Source organism: Vitis vinifera, chromosome 11 (assembly GCF_030704535.1).
Source record: "Vitis vinifera cultivar Pinot Noir 40024 chromosome 11, ASM3070453v1".
Taxonomy (NCBI): Eukaryota; Viridiplantae; Streptophyta; class Magnoliopsida; order Vitales; family Vitaceae; genus Vitis; species Vitis vinifera.
In genome coordinates, this window is record NC_081815.1 from 7,096,931 (window position 1) to 7,109,202 (window position 12,272).

Consider the following 12,272-nt stretch of genomic DNA (forward strand, 5'->3'; position numbering starts at 1 on the left):
AAATATTTTCTTTGCATGAAATTAAAGCCTTCTTATTTAAGTAAATCAAAACTTCCTTTTATAAATACAATTCATTAAAACTATCGAATAAATGTTTTTTTTAATACTCATGAATTTTTTATTTTTTTTATTTTTAATTTTTATGAAAGTAATAACATTTAATTCCAAGCTATATTTATGTATATCAATTTGGGAATTGGTGAAACCCCTACATAAAATCATCTTTTTAAAACTCATCTTTACTGTCACCCTTGCCATTTATTGAAATCATATCTATTTTTTTTAGGAATTATATACAAGATGTGTGCGATAACTGATGATTTCGTATACTTTGATTATTTTTGCTTTGCTAATTAGATAATAAGAATGATAAGATTTATGTTGTTTATTATTTATTATCTAACCCATTAAGACTTGAGGAAACATGTTATAAGTTATCTATGTTATCCAGGTACGTCCCCTGTCATCTACCTTCTAAATTCTGTAAATATAATTATCATTGTAAATTACACCTATGTTTGAGAATGTTTGGGATGTCTTGATATTTGTTACGTTGTTTGATCATTCATGATAAAATGCATGTTGAGTGATATATTATCTAAACTAACAATTGATGTTTTATGATAGCGCTTAAGAAGTGGTTCAAGTATGCACCCTGAATCTTCTATATGATTGTAATTGATTTTCTTGTTAACATGTTATTTTAAAATCACCAAGTTTACTTAAGTATCTATAATTAATCGATTAATTGCCACATTTCCCTCAACTTAGTTAGTAGAGACCTCTATAGGGCTTAGAAGGGTGCTACCTTTTAAAGGTACCTTCCTGATAGGTAACCTGATCCCCGTACCTAGACTCGGGTTTTTCAAAAGACATGCCTTTTTCCAAAAATTATGGAGTCATTTTTTAGGGTTTTTCTTTCTTATTTTATTTTCCCTTTAAAATAAAAATAAAAATAAGTGGCGACTCCAGTTTTTTTCAAAACTAAAATTTTCACTTTTCTAAAATAAAAAGCGAGTCTCGCCGATCGAGTGGGGGGCGCACGTGAGAAATGCGGGTCCACACCTTCTTAAAAAACCAACCTTAAAGTCAAAACGAATACCAAAATCTCAAATTGAAAACTTGATATCATTACTTTTTCAAGGCTAATTAAGAAAGCTTTGCAACATATTAATACCCACTATTTACCAATTATATAATCAATAACTATTTAGAGTTAGAGAATGATTTTGGAAGAACTTTTAAAAGTCTAAAAATAAAAAGTGATTCTTAAATAGAATTTAAAACTAAATAATGTTTAATAATGTTAAGTATTAAGTTGTTTATTTTTTAAATATTTTATTTATCTTAAGTATTAAAAAATAAAAAAATAAAAACAATAGGTTGGTTTTTAACATTATGATTTAAATATTTTGATTTTTTTCTATTTAATTAAAAATTTTGATAAATAAGTAATAAGTCAATAAAAAGCAAAAATACAAACAATTTAAAATCTGAAATCAAATTACTTTCAATAAAAAAAAATTATAAAAAACAAACCCCACCAAAGTTTCTAATAGAAATATTTTTAATAAAAGCGTTTTATGAAGCGATCAACAAATTTTAAGTAGGGAGATTATTAAGGTTGAGTTCGATAGTGCTTCTAAGAAGTGTTTTTAGGATAATCATTCATCAAATATTTCTCTAAAAAACAGTAAAAGTGAGTTTTCAAAATTTTAAAAGCATGTATTAAATTTTATCAAACATCTATCTTTTTATCAAAAAAAAAAAAAAAAGATTTAGAGTAATTTTTAAAAAATACAGCCAAACGGACTCCTAAAATGATTGTTACACTAGTTTTTTCTTTTGTGGTTTTAAAGGGTTCTTAAGTTTTTGATAGAAATACTACTGATGAAAGTGTTACAGTTAACGATCAACTTCGAGCAGGGAGATTACTGACATGCCTTGAAGAACCTGCATGGAACTTAGGAAGTGGAAGATTGACAGAACTGCAGGAAAAGTTTTGAGTGTGTATGAAGTAGGAACTCCAAAACCCTTCCAACTCGGAAGCTAATTCATCTTCAAATGCAAAGATAACAAACACAAAATAAATAAATATAGTCTAGTTTTTTTATTAATTTTTTTCCCATCCGCAGGGCCCCATTTATGTATGTTTTGTTTCTGTTTTTTGCTCTTGATCCTCTATCTTCCTCACCTACACTCCAAACTTGATCATTTTTAAACTGTGTAGTGTTGTTGGATGGTTTCAATGTCCAGTCCCTTCAGCTTCACCACTGATTCAACATGGCCCTTGAGTGTATGGAGCTCCCTGAGCCTGCAACATTTGCAATAATATGAGGAAAATGCCTTCTAACTGAACTTCAGGAAAGAGTTTCTAGGTCCTGTTTTCAGCCTCAGGAGAACTGTAATCAGCAATTGAAGGATTACCTTGCGACTTCTGCCCGTCTCTTAGCTTGCTCTGCAATCTCAGACAACTCCCGGTAGCTGCTGTTGTCATTGAACAAGTTTGAAGTCTCTGGTGGCTGGAGACCATGCAGTGTACGTTGAGCCAAGGCCCATTGTGCCTCCCTCTCTCCCCTTCCATAATCCTTCTTTGTGGTGAATGCAGTCTAGATTATGATTCAGAAGCACACAAAGAAATACAGTGAGCAAAAGGAATAGATATCTACAAAGTTTGATGATGTTGTGGAGTTTGTTTAGGAACCTTGTTTTGGAGCAGATTATCCCAGGCCTTCCCACTCAATCCGTATCGAATGATGAACTTGAGGATATCAAGAGGGAAGTAGGTGATGATGCTGAAGAGCCATATGGCTCCTGCCCATCCCCACCCAATGCCTTCAATCCGAGCAAAGCCCCAGCTTGGATACACGGCTATGCATGTGGCAACCTTTGTTGAACAGCCACCAATGTTAGAACAAAATATTATGGTCATGTGTAATTGAAGGCACCCTATCAGAATCCATACTTACCAGCTGGGCCGCAATGAAGGCACCGACCAGCAAGAGTCCAGGGCGTTCAACAAAGGACCAGCTCTGCGACCTGGTAACAAAGATGAGTGCTTGACTCACAATACTCACTTGAAGATAGAGAGCAGCGGTCACCTCATCTCTATTATGCCTGATTGATCTAACACCAAATTTGTCCTGCAAATAGAAAAATTGTTAGAATCTGGTTTGGATTTGAGTTTACCAGTTTATTGCCTATCCCTTACCGAAAAGAAGTCAGTGTCATGAATAAGCCAGAAGAAGAGGACGGTTATAAGGGCAAGGTAGGTGCCAAGGACAATGCCAGTGGCAAAGATTTCCTTGAGTTTCCATGAGTCGGGCATAGGTGATGGCTTCACCCTGTCCTTAGAGATGGTCATGATGGTTCCATCATTGAGAATGGCGATGATCAGAACCATGAAAGGTGAGAAGTCAAACTTCCAGATAAGAGCGATGAGCATGAAACCAAGCACAATACGGATTGTGATTGAAACCGCATAGATGGTATAGTTCTTCATCCTCTGGAAGATGGCTCTGCTTGTCAACACAGCGCTAACAATCACACTCAGCCCTGGCTCTGTCAGGACTATATCTGATGCGCTCCGGGCTGCATCAGTGGCATCTGCCACAGCAATGCCAATGTCTGCCTTCTTCAGTGCTGGGGCATCATTCACACCATCTCCCGTCATTCCACAAATGTGCTTTCTCTCTTGGAGCTTCTTAACAATTTCGTACTTGTGCTCTGCAAGCCCCATTTTTCTATTAGTCCTAATAGCTGTAAATTTGGCAAACACTACTAATAATTGGAATGACCACAAAATATTACAACCCTGCCAACCCCAAAAGATTGGTATATCCCAAATTTTGAGTCCTTCTATCTCCTAGGAAATAAAACCAGCTAAGAATAGGATTTATGGATGGAGTTAGAGTCAAATATTTAGTTTGTTAACCATATTTCTTATCATAAATATATAGTGATTCAGTGTTTTCTTTTAATTCAGGTGAAGCCAATTACCAGGGAAGACTCCAGCAAAGCCATCGGCCTTTTCAATGAGCTCATCAACAGGGATGGTAGCAATGGACTCGTCCTTGCTCTGGCCGAGGAGGGAGGATGAGGGATACATGTTGGTGCCCATGCCAAGCCTACGACCAGTCTCCTTACCAATGGCAAGCTGGTCACCAGTGATCATTTTAACATTGACACCAAGGTTGAGGGCCCTGCGGATGGTTTCTGCACTATCATGCCTGGGAGGATCAAAGAGAGGCAAAAGACCAACGAACTCCCATGGCTTGCCGGCACTCTCCTTGGTTTTCTCTGGTATGGTCTATAAATTGAGAGAGCACCAATCCAAACCAATTCAGTTAGAAAATTTACCCTGTAGGTAATCATGAACAAATAGCAACCTTAACTGATTCACCTGTCGAGCAACTGCCAAAGAACGTAGACCGCGGTCAGCATAATTGTCAATGATGGAGTGAGCCTTGTCCTTTACGTCTCCTTTGAGCTCACAAAGGTCAATTATCTGGTAAAGAAGTTATGGAAACATTTAGACACCAGAAACACAACACCCTGCCAGTATAAGTGGAGAGGAGTATCTTCTACCTGTTCAGGCGCACCCTTGCTACATCTGTGCCAATCACCATTGGCATCAATATAGGTTATAGCAGTGCGCTTGTCCACTGGGTTGAAGGGAAGGAAATGGACCTCTGTGATCCCTGCCCTTGCCTGCAAAGCTCACAAGAAAGCAACAAGAGACACCTGACTTGAGTCCCTCAATTCATGACACAGAGTAGATTAACATGAATCCAGTTGCTTACCTCCTTTGGATCTCCCAACATTCCAACAATGGAAGCATCAATGGCGTCCTGGTTTTCAACCCTAGAAGCCCTAGCGGCCAGCAAGACAACACTGTCCTTGTCCATGTCCTTTGGGAATACCTGCAATTATAATTGTGCCCATAATAAGTTCCATACTTGTGATCACACACTTGTTTATATTCTACACCTTCATTTTGGAAATTATATAACTGGGCGTAAGCTTCCAACCTCAATGAGGGTCTTGTCCACGGTAAGCTTGTTGAGGGTGAGGGTTCCGGTCTTGTCACTGCAGAGTACATCCATGCCAGCCATCTCTTCAATAGCAGTCATCCTCTTGGTGATGGCGCCTTGTTCTGATAGCCGGTGGGATCCAATAGCCATTGTCACGGATAAAACTGTTGGCATGGCAATTGGAATTCCTCCAATGAGAAGCACCAGAAGATTGTCAATCCCCTCTCTGTACTTCCGTTGCTGGATAGGGTACATCACCACAATCTCCACAAGCATACCCACAGCAATGGAGCAGATACAGAAGTTACCAATGGCGGTCAACACCTGAACAAACAATCAACCACAGACAAACAAATTTAGCATCTGTTGCTGGAAAATCAAGTCACAGTGGAAGAGAGTACCTTTTGGAAGTGGCCAACTTGGTTGGTGCTGTCAACAAGGTGGGCGGCCTTGCCAAAGAAGGTGTGGACACCGGTGGCAATAACCACAGCCTCAATTTCACCTTGCTTGCAGGTGGAACCAGAGAAAACCTCATCACCTGGGTTCTTCGTCACGGGAAGGGACTCACCAGTGAGGGCAGACTGGTCGATCTTGAGAGGATCTCCTTCCAGGAGACGGGCATCGGCTGGGACAATATCTCCCAATTTAATGCTAATCACATCTCCTGGTACAAGGATAGCTGCCTCTTGCTCACTCCACTTTCCATCTCTCAAGACCTTCAGTGAGTCCATAAACATACATCTCATTGCATTTCTTTCTAATGAATCAAAATTGGATTATATCTACTTTTAATATAAACAACAAGGAAGAACAACAATACCTTGGTTTTAGGAGCGAGACCCGCCATTAGAGCGGCTGCAGCATTGCCTGCATTGTTTTCTTCAATGAAACTGATGGTTGAGTTGATAATGAGCAACACAGTGATACCCACAAAATCTTGCCAATCCGGAGGCTTTCCCTGCATAGTAAGAAACCTTACTGGTCATTGAGAGACATATAAATATATAGAGGGAGTTTGAGAAAAGAGAATTTGATAATGGTGATTACCCCTCCATTTGCCAAAACAATGGCCATAATAGCAGCGCACTCCATAACCCACGACAGAGGATTCCACATAAAGCCCAAGAACTTGAGAATCTTGCTCTCCTGTTTCATGGTTTTATTCAAACATCAGATTTTCTTCCAGCTGTACTGTAAAGTAGTGATAAAATAAAAGAAGTTTGCCTTCTTTTCTTCAAGCTTGTTGTGGCCAAAGATTTGGAGCCTGTGCTCCCCTTCCTCTGATGTCAAACCGTCTTTGGTACATTTCAGCTGCTCGAACACTTCCTCGATGGGAATTCGTTCCTGCACATAGGGCAACCAAGTTTTCATTACTACCGCAAAATATCAATGCATATAGACCACATTTTCTCAACAACCAAACAGAAAGCAAATAGAACAACACTTTTGGCTGGCCTTGTTGGGGGTGAGTGCAATTTTCAATAGGTTTCCCAGGAAGATCAAAACCCCATCAACATTTTATTTATACCCCTCATCAGTTATCTTAACAACCAAAAGAGAAAGCAGGCGGGAGCTTTGGACTCACAAGGTCGACAGATTCATTCTTGATCTCTTCCAAGGACATTGTAGAAGCCATGGTGAGTGAAGAAGAAGAAGAAGAAGAAGAAGAAGAAGAAGAAGAAGAAGAAGAAGAAGAAGAAGAAGCCTAGATTAGAGAGATCAAGTCTCCCAAAAGAGGAGCTTCTTCTCCTCCTTCTTCTGATAATTTGCTTCTCAGGAAGGGCAGTCTCTTTTAGCAGACTCCCTCTTCCTCCTCCATATGAGGCAATCAAGCACAGAGCTGGGTCTTTCCAATAGAAAAACCTAAGCCTTAGGCATTGAGAGCTCCATTTTCTTATATAATCTACTCCCAACTCCCAACTCCCAAGAAAGAGGAAAAACAATTGAATTTGCGGGTGTCCCCACAACACATAACTAACTATAACGGTCGGGACGATGTCTGTTGTGGGTTTTGTGGCTGTGCAAACGCCCCGGCTCTTTGTGGGTGGACAAGCCGCCACCACGGCCCATTTCTGAGTTGTCTTTTGTTTTGGCAGTAAAATCTAGTAACACTTGAATTGAAATTTGAATTTTGAAATGCAATTTTATTTTTATTTTATTTTTGTAAAAATATTATATTCAAATTTATTAGTTCTTGAGTATACAAATCTTTTTGAAGTTACATTTTTATCTTCAAATTTAATTGAAAAAAATTGGTTATTCAATTAATTTATCAGCTTTGATTAAAGCTTTGTCATCAACTGATGGAAAGAAAATATGGAAAGATGAAAAGAGAAGTAAATGTTGATTTCTACAATAGTTTTTCTGCTTGGACAGCACCTCAGGGGGTTCATAACTTGATAATATTTGATATGACTACGTCATGTTAAAACCAAAAGAAACTGGACACAATTGATATGAAAAGTAGTTCAATTTGAGCACAAGGATCCAATATTTTAAAAATGTTTCCTCCTTCCCCGCTAATTTGATCAAAGTATGGAAATCATCACAACTGAGTTCATTTTTTAGAATGCATTAAAATTCTCAGATCGACTCCATTTATAATATGCTTAATTCATAAATGAAAACCTGTCAAATTGTGGTAGGCCAGCGTACACCGCATGCTGAGCATGACCTTCAGTGTCTTCATGGGCTGAGCTTTCATGGCCAAAGCAAAGCTGATTTTAATCAAAACAATTTCTTAATTTTAATAAAACTTGTTAATAAGCCAAAATTTGTTTCATAATTCAAATAAATAATTTCAACCCGATAAAAATAAAAGCAAAAGCAAAAGTTACTATTAGATGAGACTTGAATAATCACCATTCACTAAAAATTACCAAAAGAGTTAAAACTGTAGAGAGCTTTGTTTGAAGTTCTAATTTTAAAGCATTTTTATCCCAATTAGCCAGAACCTTTAATGCACTTAGAAGGGCGTTGGAAGAGTGTTTTCCCACTCCCCGGTTGCCCAAAAGAGTTCATGAGAAGCTGCTAAATCAGGAGGCCATGCGTATTTTGCTATGAATCAAGCTTTTATGTCCATCGTACATGCCAATGCACATTCCCAGGCTCATGAGGTTGTTGGTGCGAGGAGAAGAGCCAAATCATGTAAAACCTATCATCATACAACAAATGAAAAGACGTGGCACCAAACACACCAAGGAGACAGGTTTCAACGTTTCACAATAGAATTTTTAGTCGCACTTGGATGTGTTTTAAAACCAAAAGACCTGTGAGGACAATAACTAATGGCCTCTCTCCCATAAGTACTAGTTCTATCTTTTCAACGATGGCCACAGTAGCTCATCAATACATTTCCCGGCCCAGGATTCCAGCCCCTTACTAACAATTTTCCACTTCTTTCGGATTTGATGAGTAAATATTTTAACCAGCAGGAAAAAAGGGGTATTGCTAGTTATCCCAGGGAAATCAGCATTAGAATCAAACCCACAACCCAACACCGCACTCCCCTACAACACTACAAGGGAAAAAAAATTAGGATATGCTATATTGAAAAGCACAATGATCCCTTTCAGAAACCCACCATCCCCAGCACAGTATACTTTTTGGTTAGTAGTTCTTACAAATATGTTCTGCATTGCTACAAGATCTAAGCATGAAATATCTGGATTTAAAGTGAAACCTCCGAAATTTTAATTTTGCGATCCAGGAATGGTAGTGCAGTAGAAGGTTCTTTACCTAAACACTTCACCTTGCATTAGATTTAAGTTTTGGTACCAAAAAAGATATGAAGGGCAGGTCAAAACTTCTAACACCACAATTTGTAGCTCCTCAGCTCTAGATGATGTCAAACATGAATTGAGACTTGGTTTTCTACACACTCTTTAAGCTCTCCACATATCTAATCTGGAATACCACATAACATCTCTGTTCCAGGAGCTTCTCTATCAGTTGTTTATGCAGGAAGAAGGATTCTTTCAATTAATCTCTCTATCACTTACTGTTTCTATGATGATCACTCCTCTCAACTTTGCTACTCAAACTGACTAATTCTTTGATAACATTTTCACCTTTCCATATGAAACACAAACAAAATATCTACCAACCATACTATACCGTAATTTTTTTTATTTTATAAGAGCATGTATTAAAAAAGCCAAAAAACGGCGAAAACAATACACACTAAGTATACGCTAAATGCCCGATAAACTAGACAACCCAAAGACAAGCGAGCCCACCCCTTACTTAACGGATAACCAATTTACAAAATCAAGCATTGACAAAGTATGATCCTCTATATATACCCTAGCCCAATTCACAAAATTATACAAAAAAGAAAATTTGATGGTTTGGTCAACCTGTTCGACACCATTGAACGCTCTTCCATTCCTTTCCTTCCATAAGGTCCATAGAAGGCATAAAGGAGCAGCCCTCCACGCCTTCACCCTTCTTTTACCCACAAAAGTGTCATTCCATCCAAGCAAGTTACCCCTCACGGTGAAATGCATAACCCATTGCACATCAAAAAGGGAGAAAATCATATTCCACAACAAACTAGCTTTGTTACAAAGCAAAAAAAGATGGTTGTTAGTTTCTTCTTCATCTTTACACAAGAAACATCTATTAGGCATGTTCCATCCCCTTCTTTTCAACTAGTCGATAGTCAAAACTCTATTCCAAGACGCTTCCCAAGCAAAAAAAAAACCACTCTCATCGGAGCCCAAGACCTCCAAATGATGCACCAAGGGAAAGGATCATTAGAAGCCCTTGTGTAGGAAGGGTAGAGAGAACTAACAAAAAAAACAACAAGTCCTACTTTCTCTCCAGCTCAAAGCATCCTCCACATCTCTTCTAACAGCCAAAGAATGAAGTTTCCGAAACAAAGACTCCACCTCTCCAATCTCCCAATCATTAAGGTGTCTTGAAAAGCAAGGACTCCAACAACCCAACTCCCCACTCTCCTCCCAAGCATCTGACACCCACCCCTCTTTGTCTACAACCAAGAGAAATAAAGTAGGAAAAACATCTTTCAACATTTGATCCTCACACCACAAGTCTTTCCAAAACTTAACCCTTTTCCCATTCCCTACTGCGAAACAAGATCTATCTCGAATGCCCTCCCATTCTCTTCTAATGGCTTTCCACACCCCCACACCGAAACCTCCTCTCCCTACTCTCGAACACCAACCCCCTCCCTCCAAACCAAACTTGTCGAAGATGACTTGTTTCCAAAGGGACTCCCATTCTTTTGCAAATTTCCAACTCCACTTCCCAAGCAAAGCCTTGTTAAGGGCCACAAGGCTACGAATTCCTAGGCCACCCTCCTCATCAGCACAACAAATCTTCCAAATCTTTGTTCCACTACATTCCACAAGGCTACGAAGCAGTCCCATTGATTAGAACTGAAAAACTAGTTGTGGAAATGCACCCCTTGATCCAACTAATCCACTTTTCCCCAAACCCCACTTTAGACATAACAGAAAGGAAAATCTCAGTTGACATGGTCATACGCCTTTTCAATGTCCATTTTTAAGAGGAAACCAAGGATATCACTCTTTAATCTTGAGTCAACAGCCTCACTAGCAATCAGGACTACGTCTAAGATTTGCCTACCATGGATAAAGGCATGCTGAAACTCCAAAACCACCTTTCCCACAACCATCTTCAACCTATTTGCCAACACTTTGGCTAACAACTTGTACAATCCCCTAATCAAACTAATTGGTTTGAAATCTTTTAGCTCCACAGCTCCCCCTCTTTTGGAATCAAAACCAAGAAAGTAGAATTTAGGCTTCTCTAGAAAGTGCCTCGACTACAGAACTCCCCAAAAAAAGCCATAATCTTAGATTTGGTGAACTCCGAGCACAACTACCAAAAGGCCAAAGTAAAACTATCAAGGCCTAGCGCTTTGTCACCTAAGAGACTGTAGAGGGCTTCAAAAACCTCCTCTTCCGTAAAAGGCAGCTCAAACTTTCTAGATTTGTCTTCCCCCGACACCCCAAACTGTAAACCCCTTACTCTAGATCTCCAATCCCCTGAATTTGACAACAGAGCTTGGTAAGCCCTACACACCCTAGCCTTAATCTCATCCTCATCAATAAGAGTAACCCCATTGATTTTCACCTTAGTTAATAAATTCCTCCTCGCATGGGCATTAGCCATAAGAGAAAGAGGGTTGTCCATCTCCTTCAAATCCCATAACTGAACATGAGCAAAGGCTTCTAATTTGCTAATAGAGACATTGCCAAAAACTTTTTTGTTCCACTCTCCTAGATCCTTTTTAAGAGCCTTCAACTTCTCAGCAAGGCAATGACTACTAGTTCCTGTAACTATATATTCAGTCCACCACCACTTTCTCACTAACTCCTTGAAACCGTTCAACAAGAGCCACATATTTTCGAACCTAAAAGGAGTCTTGCCCTTTTTAACCCCTCCACCCTCAAAAACAATAGGACAGCAGTGGTCTAAAACTGTCCTAGTAAGGGCATATTGCAAAATCCCCGAGAAATGGTCTTCCCGCTCATCAGTGACTAAGAATCGATCCAACCTTGAAGCTGCTTGAGAATTGATGCCTCTACACCATGTGAACCGACTACCAAATAGAGGAAGGTCCTTCTCCTCAATGACTTTTGTAAACGTCCTCATATCTACTATGAAATTGAAAACATTCTTCTTTCCTCGGGAAACCTAACAGAGTTGAAATCCCCACCAACACACCAGGGATCATCCCACAGACCTCTAATTGCACCCAATTCATCCCAAAAATCCTTCTTTTCACTCCCCAATAAAAGACCATAAACACTTGTGAACACCCAAACAAAGCCATCCTCAAGGCTTTTAAAACAACCAAAGATGGAGAACCCTCCTTGCTCCAACTCCAAAAGATCCAAAACCCTGTTGTCCCAAAAAAGCAAGATGCCACCTGACACTTCTCTAGCATCGACTGTATCCCAATTCAAAAACCTTCCAACACCCAAACTTTTCACTACCTTCTCCAACATCTCTTGCATCTTTGTCTCAAGAAAACAGACCAAGTCAACCTTTTGAGACCTAATCACCGATTTAATCAACTTCCTTTTCTCCCCGCCATTGAGGCCTCTAACATTCCAAGAGAAAATTTTGATTTTCATCAATCAACTGGAATCAGCTGCCAATTGTTCTTACCTCTCCTTCTGGACCCCGAGGAAGAACCTCCATAACTTATTGAATAGTCCAATCTCTTGAGTTCCCTCTCGAAAC

General features: G+C 39.2%; 2 protein-coding genes across 2 annotated transcripts; both read right to left on the bottom strand.

The window, feature by feature from the left end:
• Positions 1-2,087: 2,087 nt before the first annotated feature.
• On the bottom strand, positions 2,088-6,200 carry LOC100267065 (ATPase 8, plasma membrane-type). Its single transcript, XM_002263205.4, has 13 exons — positions 6,081-6,200; positions 5,854-5,991; positions 5,435-5,749; positions 5,031-5,357; positions 4,803-4,922; positions 4,588-4,710; positions 4,403-4,507; positions 4,000-4,309; positions 3,212-3,726; positions 2,970-3,143; positions 2,705-2,887; positions 2,428-2,609; positions 2,088-2,314 (listed from the first exon to the last, which is right to left on the bottom strand). The coding sequence occupies exons 1-13, from the start codon at positions 6,186-6,188 to the stop codon at positions 2,218-2,220; spliced, it is 2,697 nt and encodes an 898-aa protein (XP_002263241.2). The 5' UTR covers positions 6,189-6,200; the 3' UTR covers positions 2,088-2,217.
• LOC132254618 (plasma membrane ATPase 4-like) lies at positions 6,185-6,736 on the bottom strand. Its single transcript, XM_059740547.1, has 2 exons — positions 6,619-6,736; positions 6,185-6,377 (listed from the first exon to the last, which is right to left on the bottom strand). Exons 1-2 carry the CDS (start codon positions 6,667-6,669, stop codon positions 6,204-6,206), a joined length of 225 nt encoding a protein of 74 aa, XP_059596530.1. The 5' UTR covers positions 6,670-6,736; the 3' UTR covers positions 6,185-6,203.
• Between the last annotated feature and the right edge of the window lie 5,536 nt (positions 6,737-12,272).